We start from the raw sequence: 22,486 nt of genomic DNA on the forward strand, positions 1-22,486 counted from the left end.
GTGGGCAAAGTGTAGTAATAATTTCAGATAAGTGAGCAGGCAAACCTGTGCATGAACTGCGAGACCAATAGCTGGGCGGTCAGCTGAGACCGGGGAAGCGGACATTTTTCCTGAAAGTCAGGGAAGGGGGAGAGAAGGGCAGTATTTACGAGCTGCTGGGGGCTGGGGGGTCGGGGGAAGGACACCATCAGCCAGGCCCAGAGAGGCGCTGGAAGCTACGGCCGGACAGATTGTTTTAGCACACCCTAATAAACCTGTGAGTTCATTTACGCACTGATTTATGGGCACCGGCTAAATGGGGGCGGGGTGGGGAGTCATGCTGCCAGGAAAGAGTGTGCTTTACTGGGTGAGCAGCCCAGTAATGTGAGGAAGGGCCCCCAAGGCCAAGGGGAGAGGGGAGAGAGGGTGGGGCACTGACCAGGGGGCCCCCCCCCCCACACACACACACACACACACCCAGCTACAAAGGTTCTGCATAAGATCCATTCCAACACCCCCCTCCACTAACGCAGAGCTCTGAGAATTATATTACAAACCTGTAATCACCAGGAACAGGCAGATTAAACCAAGAGGTAACCAGTAACCCACAGAGTCAGTCACATGCCTGCATTTGTCTGAGTTTTACCCCAAACTTGTGAAGTTACGGCTTGCCACCCACAGACAGAGAGCTTAAGCAATGTAGTCATCTGAAAGCGACAGGATGACTGATGATCTGGATCCGAGCGCCTGAGCTGAAGGTGCTGCAGTGTCCCTTATGCAGCACAGACACATAGTCAGACAGGCAGCACAGACAGGCAGCTCAGACATGCAGTCAGATAGGCAGCACAGACAGGCAGCACAAATACGCAGCATAGACACGCAGCACAGACACACAGTCAGACAGGCAGCACAGACACACAGCATAGACAAGCAGTACAGATATGTAGCATAGACACACAGACAGGCAGTCAACACAGATATACGGCAATGACACACAACCAGACAGGCAGCACAAACATGCAGAAGAGACACGCAGTCAGACAGGCAGCACAGACACTCAGCCAGACACACTGTGCGCCCATCTGGACACATCCTGACTACTCAGGCAGGCAGCTCTGCAGCCGCTGGGGATACGGCCAGGGAGGTGGGGGACACAGACTAACTCTGCATCAGCCCACCTCCCCAGGCCTCGTTCCTCACGTTGCATCCAAATAGACTTACAGCGTCGCTGATGTACCACGGCATCCAATGTGGCCAATTATGGGACCTCTCAGCATTCCTGTTTTCCCAAAAGGGCATGCTTGTACTCAGAATAACCGGAGTTCCAAATCTGGGGGAGGATGAATGTTGCTCTACTGGAAAGCAAATACGACTCCTTTTCCCAAAAATTAGGATGCTGTATAAAATGTAAATTAAAACAGCATGCAATGATTTACTAATGATAAACCCATATTTAATTGAAAAATAGAACACAGACAATATAAAATGTTGAAGCTGAGACATATTGTTTTATGACAAATATATGCTCAATTAGAATTTTATGCCAGCAACATGTTTCAAAAAGTTGGGATAGGGGCATGTTTACCACTGCGTTGCATCACCTCGTGTTTTACAACACTGTAATCGTTTGGGAACTGAGGGTACCAGTTGCTGGAGTTTTGAAAGTGAAATGTTGTCCCATTCTTGCCTGATATAGGATTTCAACTGCTCAACAGTTCAGGTTCCCCTTTGTCGTATTTTTCGTTTCATGAAACGCCAAATGTTGGCTGACAGGTCTGGACTGCAGGCTGGCTAGTCTAGCACCCAGCCTCTTTCACTACGGAGTCATGCTGTTGTAATACGCACAGAATGAGGTTTGACATTGTCTTGCTGAAATATAAAAGGGCTTCTCTGACAAAGACCTTGTCTGGATGGCAGAATATATGTGTGTATATCGTTCAGCATTAATGGTGCCTTCCCAGACATGCAAGCTCCCCAAGCGATGGGCACTAATGCACCCCCATACCATCACGAAGGTCGTGGCGTCCATGATTTGCAAAAAGAATTCAAAATTTTGATTCATCAGACCACAGGACCACAGTTTTTCATTTTGCCTCAGTCCATCATAAATGAGCTCAGGCCCAGAGAAGTCGGCAGCGTTTCTGGGTCATGCTTAGAATTGGTTTCTTCTTTGCATTATAGAGTTTCATCCTGCATTTGTGGATACGGCGACAAACTGTGCTCACAGACAGTGGTTTTCGAAAGTGTTCCGGAGCCCATACAGTGATTTCCACCGTAGAATTCTGTCCGTTTGTAATGCAGCGTCGCCTGAGGACCGGAATATCACGGCTATCCAGTACTGGATTTTGGCCTTGCCTCTTGCAATCAGATTCTTTTCATGATCTCTAAATGATATTATGTTCCACAGATGACGAAATTCCCTAATACTTTCCCTAAAACATTTAGGAACATTATTCTTAAATTGTTGCACTATTTGCCCACATAGTCTTTCACGGAGTGGTGAACTTCTCTCCATCTTCACTGCACAGAGACTCTGCCTCTCTGGGAGGCTCTTTTTACACCCAATCATCTTACTGACCTCCTGCCAATTAACCTAATTAGATATTCATTCAACCAGTGTGTGTGTGAGTGAATGGTGTGTGAATGTGCCCCATGACGCCCCATCCTGGGTTCTTCCCTGCATTGTGCCCATGGCCTCTGGGATGGGCTCTGGACCCCCCATAACCCTGAATAGGATAAGCGGTTTCAGAAAATGGATGGATGGATGGATGGATATTCATTCAACCAACTCTTTTGTTTTAGCATTAAACAACTTTTCCATTCTTTTGTTTCCCCTGTCCCCACTTTTCTGAAATGTTTTTCTGGCATCAAATTGAAACTGATCATATATTTGTCATAAAACAATGCAACACAACATTTGATATGTTGTCTTTGCTCTGTTTTCAATTAAATATGGGTCGGTATCATTTGTAAATCATTGAATTTTGTTTTTATCTTCTACTGTGTCCCGATTTTGTGGGGGAATGGAGATGTAATTAACAGCATTTGTAGAGAATGAAGCAAGTGTGCAATGTACAAAGCAGCCTGATTTGAGCACTTGTTCATCCCCCCCGCCCCCCCGCATGTACCCATAGCTGTGTGGCTGATATATCCGGTGTCGTATGCCCCCTTCCCTGCACCCAGCCCCCCAGCCTGTGGCCTGACCCCTTTACACACAATACACAGGTATAGCGCACGCTGTCACGCAGACAGCTGTGAGCGGCGAGAGAAGGGCAGGTGGGACGCGACCGTTGGGAGTGAGGGTCGGGGGGGGGGGACTGAGAGACAATGGAGGCTTAGTCTGCATGTCATGCTGTCTGCGGCAGTCAGAAAGAGGGGCCCTGAACCTCGTCTCTGCAAACGCCCAGGCGGACTGTGTGGGACATCAAATATGACATCAGCATGACCTGCGGCCTGGGGACGCGGAGCTGGGGAACTTTACCTCTAATTAGCAGGAGCACAGCCCTGGGCCAGTGTCCCTCCACCATAGGCTGGTGTACACCGAGGTCTGCTGGGCAGGTTACAGGTGACAGTGAGGGCAAGGGTCAGGGTCAGGGTCAGGGTCAGGGTGGGGAGTCTGCTTCAACCCTCCTATAAGCTGGATAATCTCCTAGGCATGACAGGGTCCACAGGATTTCAGAATTCCCTGTTCCTCATGTTTGCTTCCATACTAACTATTGATCCTCACACCTACACACCAGTTCCGCTCCTGTCCTTTTCCATGGTGACATGCTGTGCTGTAAACCCTTACTGACAGGGAAGTAGGGGGGGTGCATTATTCTCACTTTAATCAAATCCATGTTTGAAAGAAATCTCTGGAGAGACATCACAGTAGTGACAGGCAGGAGGGAGGGGCATCGTAGAGAATGTTATTAACGAACATGTTTCAAACGTGTCTCGCTATAACATTTTCTTAGTATAATCTGTTATCATAATATGATGTCAAGATCAGGCAGTGGGATATGCATAAGTAACACCCCATCACTCGTCATACACTTGGGAGCCTGGTGTCCAAGGAAGACTCAAGCTCTGTCTTCTAACCTCCCTGCTCTGTACGAATCAATAACACAAACCCAGGCAAACCCCAGCTGCCAGGCATGTGAATCAAATATGTGACCAAACACGGTCGGACATGTGATCAAACATGTGACCACATATCAGGGGACATGTGATCAAATGTGACCAAACAACATGGGATATGTTGATTCAAACATGTGACCACACATCAGGGGACGTGATCAAACATGTGACCACACATCAGGGAACATGTAATCAAACATGTATCCAAACATCATGGGACATGTGATCAAACATGTGACCACACATCAGGGGACATGTGATCAAACATGTGACCACACATCAGGGGACATGTGATCAAACATGTGACCACACATCATGGGACATGTGATCAAACATGTGACCACACATCAGGGGACATGTGATCAAACATGTGACCACACATCAGGGAACATATGACCAAACATCATCATGCTGGTATCCCCTGTAGGGCTTAGACCCAGGCGTGGGGTGGGCCTGGGCACTGAGGTCCTGAGCCCAGTTGGCACCTGGAGCCCTGATGGACAGCTCACTATGCTGCTCTGCCGGTTAGGTTCATCAGGGCTTTGTTTCTCAGTTTTTGGGTGATTTACAGCGCAGTACGCAGAGGGTAATGGGAGTGATCCATCATCCCTGTCAGTGTCAGAAATGGTACAGAGCAATTGGGCAAAGCCTCTTGCATGTGATTCGTGTTTATGGTGCTCTTGGGGGGTATCAGGTAGACCTGACGTTCCTTTGTCAGGAGCAGAATATTAGGACTCCCAAGTTGAGAACCTCTATAGTGAGCGTTTCCTATAAACGCCCTCGTTCTGCAACTCTGTCATTTTAAGGGCACCCTCATTATTTTAGTTCACATTTTTAGATGACAAGTGACAGCGAGAGACCAGGACCTGTCAGTATTCATGTTACATTATGTTCCGCGCTGAAAGACACTGGCTTGGCATCACATTTTTATTTATTTAAAACTTTGCATTATATTTATTAGCATGATATTTTTTAGGAATGGAATTTTTGGGAATTGTGTGATCTGCTGTCCAAGGATTCATACATCAGCCATCGATCAGCTGGTCAGCGTTCCAAAAATGCTAAAATAACCAGATCATGACATTTGTAAGCAGCTACAGTAAAAAGATGGATGGACAGATGTTGAAAAGCCAAAAAACACATCTGAGTTTGAAACAGAAAATGTTTATATGGCTCCTAACGCATCAAATCCGAGCGACTCTCAACCAACCCAACCCACAACTTATAAAGCTCGTCTCGCTCCCTGACTTCTTGCACCTGAGATGTAACGAGCATATCGGCCGTAGACACACCCCGGCGAATTCATACAGTGCCGTTCATGGGATGCAATAGCTATTTAGGGGCTTTCATTTGGCCAGAATAACCTTGGGCTATTTCTACCTTTTTGGTAAAACCACGGGGTCAGACAGTTCTGGGCATCAAACTGACACACTTATCTGGGCTATTTGGTGCAGTGGAAACACGCAGTACACAAACATCATAACAAAGGAATTAAGACGAACGGCAATGATGGAGGCTCCACCGGGTGGCTAAACTTAGCACCATAAAAAATGTAGGGCCCCAAGCCGGCGGAGCTGATTGGTGGTTGCCCCCGGCTACCAGGGGAGCTCTCTGGCGGCTCGTCCGCGCCGTGTCCAACACGTTCGCCCATTAACTCCAGAAGCCATCTGCCGCCATCTGATTGGTTAATAAAAAATAGATGAGCAGCTAATTTGCTCCGGTAACATCTTTTCATTTGTTTCTTTTAAGTTATTCTGGGATGTCAGTGGCAGGCTGAAGCACGCAGGCTGGGTGGCTAAAAACAGAAAGAGCAGACATTTGATTTCACTCCATCAGCACTGTCGCTGAGAATAAAGTCGGGCTTAAACCACCGGGGGGGGGGGGGGGGGGGGGGGGGGGGGCTCTTTCTTTTACCGCACATTTAGTTGGTGATGACAGACATGACACCCACGGCAGGCGGGATTTCTGTGGTGCTGTCAATCAACCAGCCTTTTAACTCTTCATTGGCTACCAGCTTGGCTCTTAGGGTGGTAGCTCCAGTGCATGATTGACAGCACAAGAAATCCCACCCACCCCTGGGTGTCAAAACTCATTTCTTCCTTTGGCCAGTACAGAAATGAGTTAAGGCATTATATGTGTCAAAATGGACCCATGGGGACGGGGTCATGCTCAAAGAAAATGCTAGAGCACACACACAAAACGCTGGGATTTCCTTTAAAGTCTCCTCAATTCATACACGATGATCATAAATGAGAAGGAACATTTTATGTTGCGTGTGGCCTGACAGTAGCTTGTGGCTGGAGCAGAGCTGTGCCCCCCGCATGTGACCAGGCCTGGCCCGCATCAGCGCCAATCTGCCGCAGGCCATTTCTCTGCCCGGCGACGGCCTGGCGGACTGACCTTGTGACTCAGTGGGCTGGCAACTCAGAGCCAAGAGAAACAGCTGGGGGGGGGGGGGGTTTGTAAAGCTACATCGCGACACAGCACCAGAGTGAAGGTGTCACTCCTTCATATTTATTTTTCAAACATTTTCTGAACATATCCCACCACATGCGTGTAAGTCCTGCGCGTCCGAAAGCGCTGCCCTCAGCTCAGCCGCCCGAAACCGGACCAGGACGGCGACGGAGCAGAGCTAGCTTCCCCTCCCCCCACACCCTGTCAGAGGACTTACCTCGACCTTCACAGAGATCGCTTACAGATCCAGGCAGCCGGAGAAAGGGGAGAGAGGGGTGTAAATCACGCAGGGACACGTCTCGTTGACGGCAGCGGACGCTTTTTATTTAATAATTAATCCCCCCGCCCTCCCATGGGCTCCTCCTTCACCGACACCGGCGTCTGCGGTGGTATCATGTGCGCAGCCATTGGAAAAGCGCTGCTGTGACGCAGCCCCATACCCTCTGCGTTTGGGGGGCGCCCATGTGCTGATCCAGAGAAGCCGGGGGGGCGGCCCGTGTGCAGGCATGCGGGGGGGGGGGGGGGGGGGTGCGTGGTAACTCAAGCGATGACAACCTCTGAAAGCTAAATCACAGCAATAAATTATGGGGAAAACAATAATTACTGCATTGTAGCCACGTCAGCAGATCTCTGGGAACCAGAGGGTATTCCGCTGGGGATTGCAGGTAACAGGACAGGACGAGGGGCTTGGCGCTGCGTCACACAAGTTCATTCATATTTGATGTCCCTCTTCATGATGCGCCTCGCATTAAGTCGTGGTAGACGAGGTGAGAGCAAGGCGGACTCCCAGGTACAGCGCGAAGGGTCACTGCAAACAGGAAACACAGCGTCTCCCTGCAGCTCTCACCTCTCCTGCCTTTAAGCACGTGTCCTTCCCCTTCCCTTATGTTTTTTCACATCACCCCCCCCCCCCCGCCTTCCTCCCCCCCGACGGCTCCACCCTCACTCCCATTAATCTTGGGGACAGGAACACTTTAATGGGTAATTAATTGATGCTGCTTCGGTGCTGTAATAAGACAATAAATTACGACAGGAGCCAGGGAACGCAGTGTCAGTGTGTACTGCTAATTGGGTCCTTAGGGCGGCAACGTGGCCTGATGAATTAGGGCAGGAATTAGGCCCCGCCTCCACTGTAGCCCAGAGCCTGGGAGGGTGGGGGCCCGGATGGACCACTGGGATGGAGGCACAGGCACATGTGTGGAGACGCTGCACCCTGTCCTCCTAAGAACCATGCAGACACAGAGACACAGACAGGGCAGCTGACAGGGATTGGCTGATCTGGCCTCGGCGTCTCCATCCTCATGCTGAAGGTAACGCAGCAAGAGCTTAAGCAGCCCCGTCGTTAACCGAGCTCAGAGCCGTCGGTCAGGCGGGTTACCTCACGCATAAGCGATTTCTATCACCCCAAGAAGACCTCACAGAGCGCGGAGGGAGGTGCTTGGCTGTATGTCACACGTTGGCGCTTGATGATGTGACATAAAGCAGAGATTTTCAACTCCAGAGAAACAGAGAAAGACAGGGCAAGAGTTAAGGTCAAGCTGGCAGCCGGCCCACTTCCTGCCCACATCCACCTTGGCTGGGCCTGGTTTGCTGTAGCCTTTAGCACCTGCTACCTCTCCAGCCACTCCACTCTGCAGCTGTACCTCAGCCTCTCCGAGCCGCCCCCCTCCCCCGCCCGCCCACCAACACCACCTCCCCTGGTGATAAACGTCTCGTATCGCAGACGGAGAGAAACCTCCTTTGGTCTGACGGAAAACAAAACACCGAAATAAAAATTGCAAAAAGACGAGCGGAGGGATACAGAATTAATGAGCGATGCTCACTTAAATGGGAGCCCTGGTCGTCATGAAGGACGACTGCGTGTTTTTAGCCACCGGTGGTCACAATCTCCGTGCCTCTTTTTTCCCTCCCCCTCGCGGTCCTTTGGAAATTGGGCGTAACAGCTGTCGCTGAGACTAATGCGGGAGGACGGAGTTCGAGACGCCCCATCCAGGCGCAGCAGAGGCCGTCAGCCCCCCCCTACCCCAGCGGTATAGCCAGGCTGCCGCATGTCACTTTCAGCCCCAGGTCCCGCAAGTCACGTCAACCGAGCGGCGGCAGCGGGCGGCGGCGTGTGCTCGGCCCACCAAGCAGTGAGATCCGCACCTGCAGTCTTTGGTGAAGAGGGCTGCGGTGGCCGGAGGCGAGGGATGTGCTGAGAAGGGCTATGGGGCCGCTGGGACGGAGGAGCGGGCATTAATTTGCTCTGGTGACATGGTTCGGGGGCAGGGATGACACGAGCACACCGAAGGTGAGATGCACATCTGTGATTAAGGCGCCCGCCTGCTGGTTGAGCAGTCAGGCATGTTGTTGGGGGGAGGACAGGAGCCGTGTGGCTCGAGGGTCACCTCGCGACTTTAGCATCGATGATGGAAGAAGTGCGACGCGGGGTGACAGCTGTTGTCATGACGATGATGACAGGAGCAACAGAAACAACAACAACGGCAGCAGCGAGACCTGGAGAAACGGAGGGAGCGGAAATGTGATGGGACTGGCCCATCACCGCTCGCCTTGTGGGAGACACCATAATTACGTCCTCAAAGAGGAGCGGATTCTCACAGTCCTGGGGGGGTTCTGGGAAACACAGAAATATGGAGGAAGAAACAGCGCAGCGTCGGCTTGTCGGAGCCTCCCAGCATGTCGACGTGCGGATATACAAAAGCAAGGCTTAATAAATTAGGGCACGCCGGCAAATGCCGGATTACTGTGGGGTAGCTCTAATCCTATTTTGCTGCTTGTCTGATTAAGAGGGTACAGGACTGGGAAGGCAAATGAGAGAGGGAGAGATGGAGGGAAAGAAAGGAGGAGAAGATTTAGACAAAAAGGGGGGGGTTGCAAATGAGATTAAAAGTGAAACGGATAAGAGACAGAGAGGAGAGCAGGATGACGTTCTCCGTCGGCCTAATTAAAAATGCCGCCCAGAATTCCTCCCTTACCCTCACAGAGGCAGTTAGACAGATAAAGACTCGCTGTGACTGATCGGAAATGGCCCCCCCCGTCTTACTCCGCCATATTGATTTCATTCCTAATTGAAAAGCGCTAATTAATATTGTTAATAAAAGGACTGTGCTTCGTTAATATCATGCGGCTGTTATTCTTAACCTACCCACCCTCCTCCCCCGGTCTCTTCACACCATGCCAGTGCAGTTTACAAATGGGCTTCAGATGAAGAACCAACATGTCATCACCTCACAGATCCGTCACGCCTCCTCATCCGGCAAGACCTTCCCCGGCTGCAGGACCCCAGGCTCACCCCACGTTCCTGTCCTCCCGCTCCACGATAGGAGGCCCTCACATGCTTCCGTTGGATGTCAACTGAAAGAACTGAAAATGGATACTGAAGATCTGGGACATTAATAGTTTAGTTAGCTGCGCTGTAAAATGGAAAAGTGATGATTAGTGTTTTTATATGTTACTTTAATGAAAATCGGTCAAAGTGATACCAGATAATTAGCCTGCGGATTGGCTTAGCTCGGCCTGGTTTGGCTCAGTTTGGCCTCACTCAACACTGCTAGGTGTGTTGTCTCTAAGCTGCCTGGTTCAGGGGTTTTGGGTCACGGATGCAGTCCCACAGCATGGGGCATGAGTGTGAAATCCGCCCCCGATACCCATGCCACCCAGCAGAAAGGATGGGCGGGGCAGGGAGCTCAGAGCGGGCAGCCAGGTGAAAGCGGAACAACAAAAGACAGAGTATGGGGGAGGGGCTTTAGGGTGTCATGGGCCAAGAGACTAACAGTATTTCTCGCAGCCTGTCAGGCTGCCTAATAAAACGGAGTGAAATATGAATGTTAATGTAATGTGCTCCATCAGTCTAATTCAATTAGCGCACAGAGGGACAGGCAGTGGCTGTGGCTCACCATGCCGAGCCTCGGTGTGCGGCCTGTCCGCACGCCATCCTATTGGCGTTGCCCTCTCTCGCACGTCTGTGCTGTGCCTCTCTCTCCGCTTCCATCCAAACCACCGGGACAGCACGGTCGCCTAACTGACTGGACCCAGAGATGATGCTGGAGGTCAGGATATTATGGCATCAAAATGGGAAACAGTCATTGGATTATTCATATGACCTCATATCACATGATGTAATGTATATAAGTGTGTGTAAACAGGACTTTAATATTAAAAATAAGGACTGTGGCTTGTACCCTGGTTGGGTTTGTAGACTATACCTGCTCTTAGTTTGTTGCTTGTACTGTACTCTTGCTTAGTCTATACAGTTGCGTGGTTTGTAGCCTGTAGTCTCTCTTACTTTGCGGCCTGGTTTGTAGCCTGTAGTCTCTCTTACTTTGCGGCCTGGTTTGTAGCCTGTAGTCTCTCTTACTTTGCGGCCTGCTTTGTAGCCTGTAGTCTCTCTTACTTTGCGGCCTGGTTTGTAGCCTGTAGTCTCTCTTACTTTGCGGCCTGCTTTGTAGCCTGTAGTCTCTCTTACTTTGCGGCCTGCTTTGTAGCCTGCATCCTTGCTTGTTTTGTGGCCTGGTTTGTAGCCTGTAGTCACTCTTACTTTGCGGCCTGGTTTGTAGCCTGCATCCTTGCTTGTTTTGCGGCCTGGTTTGTAGCCTGTAGTCTATCTTACTTTGCGGCCTGGTTTGTAGCCTGCATCCTTGCTTGTTTTGTGTCCTGGTTTGTAGCCTGTAGTCACTCTTACTTTGCGGCCTGGTTTGTAGCCTGCATCCTTGCTTGTTTTGCGGCCTGGTTTGTAGCCTGTAGTCTCTCTTACTTTGCGGCCTGGTTTGTAGCCTGTAGTCTCTCTTACTTTGTGGCCTGGTTTGTAGCCTGCATCCTTGCTTGTTTTGCGGCCTGGTTTGTAGCCTGTAGTCTCTATTACTTTGCGGCCTGGTTTGTAGCCTGCATCCTTGCTTGTTTTGCGGCCTGGTTTGTAGCCTGTAGTCTCTCTTACTTTGCGGCCTGGTTTGTAGCCTGCATCCTTGCTTGTTTTGCAACCTGGTTTGTAGCCTGTAGTCTCTCTTACTTTGCGGCCTGGTTTGTAGCCTGCATCCTTGCTTGTTTTGCGGCCTGGTTTGTATCCTGTAGTCTCTCTTACTTTGCGGCCTGGTTTGTAGCCTGCATCCTTGCTTGTTTTGCGGCCTGGTTTGTAGCCTGTAGTCTCTCTTACTTTGCGGCCTGGTTTGTAGCCTGCATCCTTGCTTGTTTTGCGGCCTGGTTTGTAGCCTGTAGTCTCTCTTACTTTGCGGCCTGGTTTGTAGCCTGCATCCTTGCTTGTTTTGCGGCCTGGTTTGTAGCCTGTAGTCTCTCTTACTTTGCGGCCTGGTTTGTAGCCTGCATCCTTGCTTGTTTTGCGGCCTGGTTTGTAGCCTGTAGTCTCTATTACTTTGCGGCCTGGTTTGTAGCCTGCATCCTTGCTTGTTTTGCGGCCTGGTTTGTAGCCTGTAGTCTCTCTTACTTTGCGGCCTGGTTTGTAGCCTGCATCCTTGCTTGTTTTGTGGCCTGTACCCTTGCTTTTTGTGAGGTCTCTACCCTCATTAGCCTGTATCTTCGTGTAGCTTGTAGGGTATAAGTTTAGGTTGTGGTTGGTACCTTCTCTTCCAGGCAGCCCTCTGCTTCTTGCCATCTCCGTGTAAAACCTTAACACAATCTTAGTGTCTCTGTGATGTGGTTTTGATGTGGAAAATGCATCCAGGATTCAGGTATGGTAGGGTAATGTTGCTTTCCTTTACATATGAATCATACATTTTTTGATACAATTAAGCAAGCTACCTGGTCAACATGACCCAGTGGATGTGGGACCTGAAGATTGTGACAGACTCTGGCCTTGCACAGCTCATGCAGTGTCGCACCGTCTCCCCGCCCTGTGCGTGGGCCATCCTCATGCAGGATCTTGCCTGGTGTCTCAGCACGGCAGCGCACAGTAAGAGACTCACAGGGGCAGAGTGGCCCCGCTCCGGTGCAGAGTAGCGCCGCGGCACGGAGGCGTGTTCATTAATCACATACCGTGTTAGCTAGTTAATTAGAGCAGGTGTCACAGACATGTTAGCGCAACACAGCGACGGGAAATTAAGCAGCGAATCATCCAGCAAACATGCAGCGCTGTGCAGAGCTGAGAGACACACTGAATTGTGGGAGAATCTCTCGCGCGCAGATCAGAACTTCTGCCTGGATGTGTTTTGTGGGGCTGGTTGTGGTTTCTGTGTGTGTGTGTGTGTGTGTTTGTGTGAGTATTCAGCTCCATTCGCCTACCAGTGCCCACCCTCACATACCATACCCCCCCACCCCCTGTGAAAAAGGGAAATAAAGGAGGAGTAAAAAATGAGCAGCCTGCTAGCAGCCTGTCCCACATGGTACTGTGATGTACCCGCCTGACTCGCAGCACTAAATGCCGGCAGCCGCCCTGCCGACGGTGACATATTAGCCACCGCGGCCCTCCGCCATCCGCCACACCGCTAAAGCCTGATTAATGCTGTTCCATTTCGGACCAGTAATTGGCCAGGACCGAACCGGAGAATAATCAGGCCCCTTCGCGGAGGGAGCAAGGCAGGATGCTAATGAGCGAGCAGGCTAATTAAGCTCCCGGCATCGTGGCGACACTTATTGATGAGTGTTATGACAAACGGCCCCCGCTAAGCACCTTCCCCCCCCCCCACCCACCCACTCACACCCCCACCCTCGACAGGATCCAGGATAAAGTGCTGACTTGAATACAGCTTTGGGCAGGGGGGGGGTGGGGGGTGGGGTTGGTCTACTGATCACTTTCCTCATTTTTTACGAGCACAGCACTGGGCATCCTCGATGACCCCGCCTCCTCTTCCCACCCCTTCAGAGGAGAGACTGCATGGGAAAATGTTGAGCTTTTGCAGTGAGATGCAGTGGCGATACTAAGATATTTTAAACTGGTGGGCATAAGAGGGGCCATAATTCACACAGAGGAATGAATCTTATTATTAGCCAATGATATGTTTTAGATTGATAAGTGACAGGGGAGGGGTACTCCAAGGGCCAATCAGCTCGTTGTATGGGGCACGGATTGGGCCTGAGGAAGGAGATCTGGGACAGCAGGAGGCCACCTTGGGGCGTGAGGTGAGTTAATGGCACCCTATCCACCAGGCCCCCCACCTCCCAGTTTCTGGCCTCAGCATGCCAACCTGCTTGCTTTTCACTGGACAGAGTGGTTGCACCCAGGGCGTGTTCTGCACGTAGACAATAGACGTGGAGATGATTCTTAGAAACACCAGGTGGATTCAGCGGGGCTACACACAGCAGGTAGAAAATGAGCACAGGCCTGTCCCGAGACCAGTGAATCATTGTGAGTATTCCGTATTCACAACAGAGACACACCATTGGGCAAACAGCCCCTGCCTGCGTATGAGGAGCAAGGGGGGGGGGACATTTTCTGGTAGTGACAGCTTGGTCACCCTAGGACCTCCTTACTGTGTGAGGGTAACTCCATCAGCCTCCATCCCAACTTATCTTCACGTAACCCTTGACCTTCAGCTGACCTTCACGTGTCTTGACGGGTCAGAAAGTTCCTCTAGAACAGACACAGGGAAGGCAGACGTCCTTCTCCCAACATCTGGGCAAACAGTGACAGGGAAGGCCCCCAATCCTCTGCATGCTGAATCAGCCTCTCCTTTGCCGTGTGGAGCATAGAGGAACCTGGGTGGGTGGTTGGGGGGGGGGGGGGGGCTGCTGTAATTATCCTTTACGAGCTGCTCCTTGCTAAAGGCTACATAAATCCTCTCTGACCGGTTATCATGCAAACATCGTAATGCCGCCCGCAATTTCCTTTTTATTGTCAGTCTCTAGTGATTTACTGCCCCCTGGATGATAGTAAATGGAGTGTCCGCTGTGCCGGGCCTGGGGGAGGTGTGTGTGTGTGTGTGTGTGTTGCTGGCTGCTCACCCTTAACATCTCCCCCCAACCTCCAGCTCTCCTATGCTTCCTTTGATGTGTGCCATGGCCGAGGTCAGCTGGCCCCTCCTCTCTGTACAAGCCTCATCGCGGATGGATTGTACTGCGGCTCTGTATGGGGCCCAGTCTTGATTAACGATAAGAATAAACATCATCATATAACCAGGACAAAAGCTGTTGGCTGGAGTGACAGAGGGGGGCGGGGCTAAGGAAATCACCAAACTCCAGGCCTCCTCTGTCTGTCTGCTGGGTGGGGGGTCCTCATAGGAATACCACATAGTCATACTTTCTGCTCTGGCCATAGGTAAAGATGATGCTCATCTTGATGCTACTTCAGGCATGAAGCTATGGGTTATTCCGTAACAGTAGATTGTGTGATCAAAGCCGTGGGCTGGATAAGATTGGGTTCCTATTTTACCTCAGCAGTGATGCAGGGGTTGCTGAGGGGTGGGGGGGGGGGATAATAGTTTTACTGCTTCTTCTCTGGATAAATAGATCGTCACCAACTCTGGAATCAGCTGGTGGGACGGATGAGTGACCCTCTACACTGGGAGACAGATGAGGCAGCCATCTGTCAGAGGGCTGAGGTGAGGGGGCCGGAGCGTGTCGGACGGTGCAGATTAATTGCCCCTCCTGTGGTATGTTAATCGCCCTCTCTCGCCACTCGCCCCGCCCCCTCTCAGCTGTCCCTCTTTATCCTGCCGCTGTTGTCATTTATCAGGGTAGTTGGACTCGGGGTCAGGGGCAGGATGGGAATGTGGCCTGCTGCTGGGCAGTCCACCTGTCCCCCCCCCCACCCCCGCACTCCCCGGCTCTCAGCATCTCCACTTCCGGTTCTTCCGCCCCACCCCACCCCACCCCCCGATTGTGGCTGATACTCCCAGCCTCACTGATTATCACGGCCGTCACGCAGAGCCCCACAGCTGTGACTCATTTCCCGAGTGCGATGTGTTATAAACACGAGCAACGGCACCATATTGAGGGCCAGCGGATCATATATTACAGGCCACTCACCATCTGCTCACGACCCTGTAAACATTCATTACTCATAATGGGCACATTCGACGGGGCTCCTTGGAGATGCACATACACACACATACACACACACACACGCACACACAGAAGCACACACTCCCATGAGGAGTTCATGGACCTTTAAAGAGGACACACATCTTAAGTGGGACAGGTCGCTCCAGTCTGTACAGGAATTAGCAGTTTTCCACATTCAGCGAAACACAAATTGCAAATCCAAGTCGCTTACATATGCAGCAATTCTAATGAGAAAGAGCTTCCTGGCATTCCTGTACTGGGACGGTATCGTCTTTGGAGCTCAGAAGTGGCAATGGGCCTCTCTTCTTAGCATGCATCACTCTGCTGAAACACGCCACAGGTAGAAAGCAGACCATCAGAACAGTAACCCCTTGGGGAGGAGTCTGCGGTCTGGGGGATTTTAGGTCAGGATTATGCACCATGCCCCAGAAGCAGCGGATCATTGGCCGTTAAATGCATATGAGGGGAGATGCCTAAAAATACCACATGCCACCAGGATGTCCTGCCCGCGAGACACAGGAAATTTTACACCCTCCTGAGAGAGCAGCAGAGGTGTGAAATGTTGTCGTCCCGGTGAGTGGCCATCTGTCAGGCTCAGGGGACGAAAAGTGACTTTCCAGAGGCCGAGCGCCTGCCGGTCTGCCAGCCGTTCATGTGACACCATTCACATCCCTTCATCCCTTTCATTGGCTTCTTTTTATCACCCAGTTCTTGATGCACTGTGCCCAGCCACAGCATTTAGCTCTTCAGAATGAAGACACAGACAGGACAGAGAGGAGACCCGAGGGGCAGACAGGTGTCTCCGTCAGCCCGAATCACCTCCCCATTCTCAGGATAGAGAGGAGACCCGAGGGGCAGACAGGTGTCTCCGTCAGCCCGAATCACCTCCCCATTCTCAGGATAGAGAGGAGACCCGAGGGGCAGACAGGCGTCTCCCTCAGCCCTAATCACCTCCCCATTCTCAGGATAGAGAGGAGACCCGAGGGCCAGACAGCTGTCTCCCTCAGCCCTAATCACCTCCCCATTCTCAGGATAGAGAGGAGACCCGAGGGGCAGACAGGCGTCTCCGTCAGCCCGAATCACCTCCCCATTCTCAGGATAGAGAGGAGACCCGAGGGCCAGACAGCTGTCTCCCTCAGCCCTAATCACCTCCCCATTCTCAGGATACAGAGGAGACCCGAGGGGCAGACAGGCGTCTCCCTCAGCCCTAATCACCTCCCCATTCTCAGGATAGAGAGGAGACCCGAGGGCCAGACAGCTGTCTCCCTCAGCCCTAATCACCTCCCCATTCTCAGGATAGAGAGGAGACCCGAGGGGCAGACAGGCGTCTCCGTCAGCCCGAATCACCTCCCCATTCTCAGGATAGAGAGGAGACCCGAGGGCCAGACAGCTGTCTCCCTCAGCCCTAATCACCTCCCCATTCTCAGGATACAGAGGAGACCCGAGGGGCAGACAGGCGTCTCCCTCAGCCCGAATCACCTCCCCATTCTCAGGATAGAGAGGAGACCCGAGGGGCAGACAGGCGTCTCCCTCAGCCCTAATCACCTCCCCATTCTCAGGATAGAGAGGAGACCCGAGGGGCAGACAGGCGTCTCCCTCAGCCCGAATCACCTCCCCATTCTCAGGATACAGAGGAGACCCGAGGGCCAGACAGGCGTCTCCCTCAGCCCGAATCACCTCCCCATTCTCAGGATAGAGAGGAGACCCGAGGGCCAGACAGCTGTCTCCCTCAGCCCTAATCACCTCCCCATTCTCAGGATAGAGAGGAGACCCGAGGGCCAGACAGCTGTCTCCCTCAGCCCTAATCACCTCCCCATTCTCAGAATAGAGAGGAGACCCGAGGGGCAGACAGGCGTCTCCCTCAGCCCTAATCACCTCCCCATTCTCAGGATAGAGAGGAGACCCGAGGGGCAGACAGGTGTCTCCCTCAGCCCGAATCACCTCCCCATTCTCAGGATACAGAGGAGACCCGAGGGGCAGACAGGCGTCTCCCTCAGCCCGAATCACCTCCCCATTCTCAGGATAGAGAGGAGACCCGAGGGCCAGACAGCTGTCTCCCTCAGCCCTAATCACCTCCCCATTCTCAGGATAGAGAGGAGACCCGAGGGCCAGACAGCTGTCTCCCTCAGCCCTAATCACCTCCCCATTCTCAGAATAGAGAGGAGACCCGAGGGGCAGACAGGCGTCTCCCTCAGCCCTAATCACCTCCCCATTCTCAGAATAGAGAGGAGACCCGAGGGGCAGACAGGTGTCTCCGTCAGCCCTAATCACCTCCCCATTCTCAGGATAGAGAGGAGACCCGAGGGGCAGACAGGCGTCTCCCTCAGCCCGAATCACCTCCCCATTCTCAGGATAGAGAGGAGACCCAAGGGGCAGACAGGCGTCTCCCTCAGCCCAGATCACCTCCTCATTCTCAGGATAGTGAGGAGACCCGAGGAGCAGACAAGCGTCTTATTCAGCCCAGATCACCTCCTCATTCTCAGGATAGTGAGGAGACCTGAGGGCCAGACAGGCGTCTCCCTCAGCCCGGATCACTTCCCCATTCTCAGGATAGTAAGGAGACATGAGGGGCAGACAGGCAACTTCGTCAGCCCAGATCACCTCCCCATTCTCAGGATAGTAAGGAGACCTGAGGGGCAGACAGGTGTCTCCCACAACCCAGATCATATCCCCATTCTCGGGATAGAGAGGAGATCCAAGAGTCAGGCTGGCATATCCCTCAGTCCAGATCACTTCCTCATACCCAGGACAGAGAAGAGACCTGAAGGTCAGACAGGTCTCCTTCAGCCCGGATCGCCTCCATATTCTCAGGAAAGTAAGGAGACCTGAGAGGCAGACTGACATCTGTCAGGCACACCTCCCCATTCAGAGGATCACCAGCAGTTGTCTGTCCATGTATGGGTTGAATTTCTCCAGTAGGTTATTCTTGACTGTCTTCATGAGCAGAGGAGCTGAAGTACTTGAAGATACTGATGATCTGGATATGACATAGGTATGAAGATATTAGTGATAACGATGATGGTGATGATTATGATGGTGAGGATGATCAGGATGGTTTTGCTACAGATGTTGGTGATGGTGCAAATTATGGTTTAAATTGCCGGGGATATTGGTGCATATGCTTGGCGGTACTCGTGCTGGCAATGGTGGTTATTGCTGACATGCTGGAGATGTTGGTGATGATGACATAAGAACAGAAATGTACAATCGAGAGGAGGCCATTTAGCCCATCAAGCTCATTTGGGGAGAATTTAACTAATAGCTCAGAGTTGTTAAAATCTTATCTAGTTCCAATTTAAAGAAACCCAGGGTTTTAGCTTGTGCTACACTAGCAGGAAGACTATTCCATACTCTAACTACACGCTGTGTAAAGAGGTGCTTCCTCAAATTCATTTTAAAATGTTCTCCTGCTAATTTCCAGTTATGGCCATGAATTCTATCCCTGCATGGATTACCTTATATTTATCTATATTAAATTTAATCTGCCAGGTATCAGCCCAGTCGCTAATTAAATCAAGATCCCCTTGTAGCCTCTGTGCTGTTAGATCAGTATCTGCGACACCACCCACTTTGGTGTCATCTGCAAATTTAACTAGTAAACTGTATGTATTGGTGTCAATATCATTAATGTAAATTATGAATACAAGGGATCCTAAAATTGAACCCTGCAGTACCCCACTATGAATGCAGGCCCACTGTGACATTGTGCCTCTAATAATTGGAGATGTCCAATAATTCCTGGAGATGTTGGTGATGATGGTGGTTATTGTTGGAATACTGGAGATGTTGGTGATGATGGTGGTTATTGTTGGCATGCTGGAGATGTTGGGATGATGGTGGTTATTGTTGGAATGCTGGAAATGTTGGTTATGATGGTGGTTATTGTTGGAATATTGGAGATGTTGGTGATGATGGTGGTTATTGTTGGCATGCTGGAGATGTTGGTGATGATGGTGGTAATTGTTGGAATGCCGTAGATGCTGCTGATGATGGTAGTAATTGTTGGAATGCTGGAGATGTTGGTGATGATGGTGGTTATTGTTGGAATGCTGGAAATGTTGCTGATGATGGTGGTTATTGTTGGAATGCTGGAGATGTTGCCGATGATGGTGTTTATTGCTTTCGTGCTGATGATGGAGTTATTTATGATCTGTCAGGCATAGAGAAACAAAAGCCCACTTTTGAAACAAAGAGATCACTTGGTCACAGCCCAGTGCTCTTCTTCAGCTACATGATGGCCACTCTTATCCTCACACCCAGAGGTATGGGGTCACTGACCCAGGAAGAGGAAGTTTCACTGAGTCAGTGGTGGGACTAGAAAAACAGCCGACACAGAAAATTTTACTGCAAGAGAACAATGGAATCCAATGATCTCTGTCACTCATAACTGAGCTTTGGAGTAAGGGTCATTAGTCAGCAGAACAATCACTTGCCTTCAATCAGTCATTAAAACGACAGGAAAACAGCATTAATATAGAAAACCAGGTCGAGAGTTTGGAGAGAAGAGCTGAATAAAAATTATATCTGCCAGTAGTTATAAACCAGCTCCCAGAAATATCTTATGGCACACAGCCAGGTATTTAAAATATGAATTCTAATCTCCACACATTTTTGTGAGCTGGTGTATAAAAATGCGTCTCCTTGCCAATTTGTCGAACAATTTATCAAAAGTAGAACTCCTTGCCATAACAGCTCTGCACTGTGATTCGTCACACTGTGTAGAGAGGGCATTTCAAACATTTCAACCTAAATGAGCAGCTTCTTAAGCACGAGACCCTGTTTGACACCAAGGCTGAAGAATGAGGCTGCGTCCATCATCAAAGGGGGCAGAAAATGACCAGATTCATTCTCTGCGTCCACACACATATCTGCTGAAAATCTTTACTAATAATAATTAGTACTACTATTCCCATCCACCTGCTATATGAAATATTGTACACAAATCCCCAGCATGGCATGTTAATGAACTATCTAATTAAAAACAGAGCTAAAATAATGTGTAAATGTGTCACAGTCTTAATGAATTACTGCCTTTAACAACATGTTAACAACAGACAAATAAGGTCTCCGTCTGTGGTGGCCAAGAAATGTGTTCATTATGAGTGAACTTCTTGAGAACAATCACAGAGATGGATGTTCTGATGTAGCATGGCCCCTGACAGCATGAGGAATCTAACCCCAAGTCAGTCAGACTATGCTGTCCTGTGGTGTGCCACCATTTATCCTACTAAAGGAGGAAAGGAACAGGGGGAGAGAGGGAGAAAAAGGAGGGGAGGAAAGAGATGGGGGAGGAAGAGGGAGAGAGGGAGAGGTTGTTAGAGAGAGAAGGAGTGCTGAAAGAGTGAGGAGGAAGGAGAAAGAGTGCTGGGAGAGGGAGAGGAGGAGAGGGATGAGGGAGTGCTGAGAGAGGGAGAGAAGGAGAGAAACAAGGGAGGAAGGGGGAGAGATGGAAGAAAAGGACAGGAGGTACAGAGGAGAGAGAGGGAGTGCTGAGAGAGGGTGAGGAGGAAAGGGAGCGAGTGCTGTTAGAGAGAAGAAGAGGGATGGAATGCTGGATGAGAGAGGGAGAGGAGGAGAGGGAGTGCTGAAAGGGAGAGGAGGAGAGGGATGCAGTGCTGAGAGAGAGAAGAGGAGGAGAGAGAGGGAGAGGGAGGGAGTGCTGAAAGAGAGAGAGAGAGGGAGAGCGGGGGGGCTGTGCCTTGCTGGCAGAGGTTTGTCATCCAGAATGTAATAAGCTGTAGGCTCCGTGTCTTGTGGAGGGTGATTTATGGAGCCTGTCTGGCAGCCCCAGCACTTTGTCTGTTCTTGCATGGAGGATGAATGGGGTCCTGTCAGCACAGCCCCCCCCATTGCCTTGCTCTCAAATTACCTTTCTGTCTCTCCCTCTCTCCCCTTATCCTTGTCCTTCCTCACTATATGTCTTCTTCATTCCCTTTACCCCCCCCCCTCCCCCCCCCCCCCCGGCTCTCCCTGCTCACACGTCCCTTCACGCCTGTCTCTTCCCCTTCCCCTCTACGTTCACTCTGCCCCCTGTCACATGTGGCGCTGCTTCTGCCTGTGATTGGGCAGGACGCCGGCCCATCTGTGTGACGGGTTCACAGCGGGGGGGGGCGATGGGCGCTGGGGCTCCGCGCTTTTGCCTCAGCCTCTGCACCAAGGGGCTGTTATTTTTGCATCATGTCACTCCATTGCCAGCATTTCTTGCACAAAAGCAAAGACTGGGAGGTAGAGAGAGGGAAAAAGTCTGTGTGTGTGTGTGTGTGTGGTGTGTGTGTGTGTGTGTGTAAATAACTTGGACATGGACATACTATGAAGTCACATGGTGCAAAGGGACAAAGCTGAGGGGAAACTCAGCTACAGAAAGCTCCCCCCAGTGGTGGGTGTAGAAAGGAACATGGCGGAGGTCAGAGGAATGATGACCTCAGGAACACCGGTCCTGCACTGGCACATGGAGAAGCCACAGATTCCTGCTGTGTTGGGTCAGAGACCTGTATACGGAAGGCTGTGCCGAGCGAGGGATCACACCGCCATTGGGCCCTTGAGCAAGGACTTTACTTGCACCAGTGATGCTGGATGCTGGCCGACCCTGCACTATGATCCTCGCTTAAATGTCACTTTGGACAAAAGCAGCTGCTAGATAAATAAATGTACAGACAGTGGAAGTCAGTCTGGTTTAATGCCTTAGTGCTAATGGACAGTAGGGTGACTCATAGGAGCCATGTGTGGTGATGTTCTGCCGTGACGCTGTACTGCTTACAGTGTGAAGTGTAGCTAACTCCGGTGCCCCCAGGCTTCCTGTCTCAGGTCCCCGTTATGGAGCTTCCTGGACGTGCTCCAGCCATAAAGCTGAACGCCTCCCTCCCCAGGGCCTACTCTCTGCACCGCGCGCTCAGAGAGCAGCAGATCCTCCTCTCCGGAGGCAGCACGCGCAGGCGGGGAGCAGGTGTTTTGTCAGGAGCTGCGAGGGACCTGATCCTCGCTTCAT

At 51.1% G+C, this 22,486-nt stretch overlaps 1 protein-coding gene and 1 long non-coding RNA gene across 3 annotated transcripts; both read right to left on the reverse strand.

Annotated features, from left to right (window-relative positions):
* Positions 1–11,152: 11,152 nt before the first annotated feature.
* On the reverse strand, positions 11,153–12,714 carry LOC125718732 (immunoglobulin G-binding protein A-like). Its single transcript, XM_048992758.1, has 2 exons — positions 11,530–12,714; positions 11,153–11,385 (listed from the first exon to the last, which is right to left on the reverse strand). The coding sequence occupies exons 1-2, from the start codon at positions 12,155–12,157 to the stop codon at positions 11,153–11,155; spliced, it is 861 nt and encodes a 286-aa protein (XP_048848715.1). The 5' UTR covers positions 12,158–12,714.
* A 3,564-nt stretch (positions 12,715–16,278) lies between these two features.
* LOC125726488 (uncharacterized) lies at positions 16,279–17,862 on the reverse strand. Of its 2 annotated transcripts, none has more exons than XR_007388189.1 (4): positions 17,773–17,862; positions 17,377–17,508; positions 16,915–17,112; positions 16,279–16,386 (listed from the first exon to the last, which is right to left on the reverse strand). It is a non-coding gene; the product is annotated as an uncharacterized LOC125726488 (long non-coding RNA). The 2 variants fall into 2 exon arrangements; XR_007388190.1 differs by lacking the exon at positions 17,773–17,862 and adding an exon at positions 17,707–17,760.
* Positions 17,863–22,486: the final 4,624 nt, after the last annotated feature.

The sequence above is a fragment of the Brienomyrus brachyistius genome, chromosome 2 (assembly GCF_023856365.1).
Source record: "Brienomyrus brachyistius isolate T26 chromosome 2, BBRACH_0.4, whole genome shotgun sequence".
Classification (NCBI taxonomy): Eukaryota; Metazoa; Chordata; class Actinopteri; order Osteoglossiformes; family Mormyridae; genus Brienomyrus; species Brienomyrus brachyistius.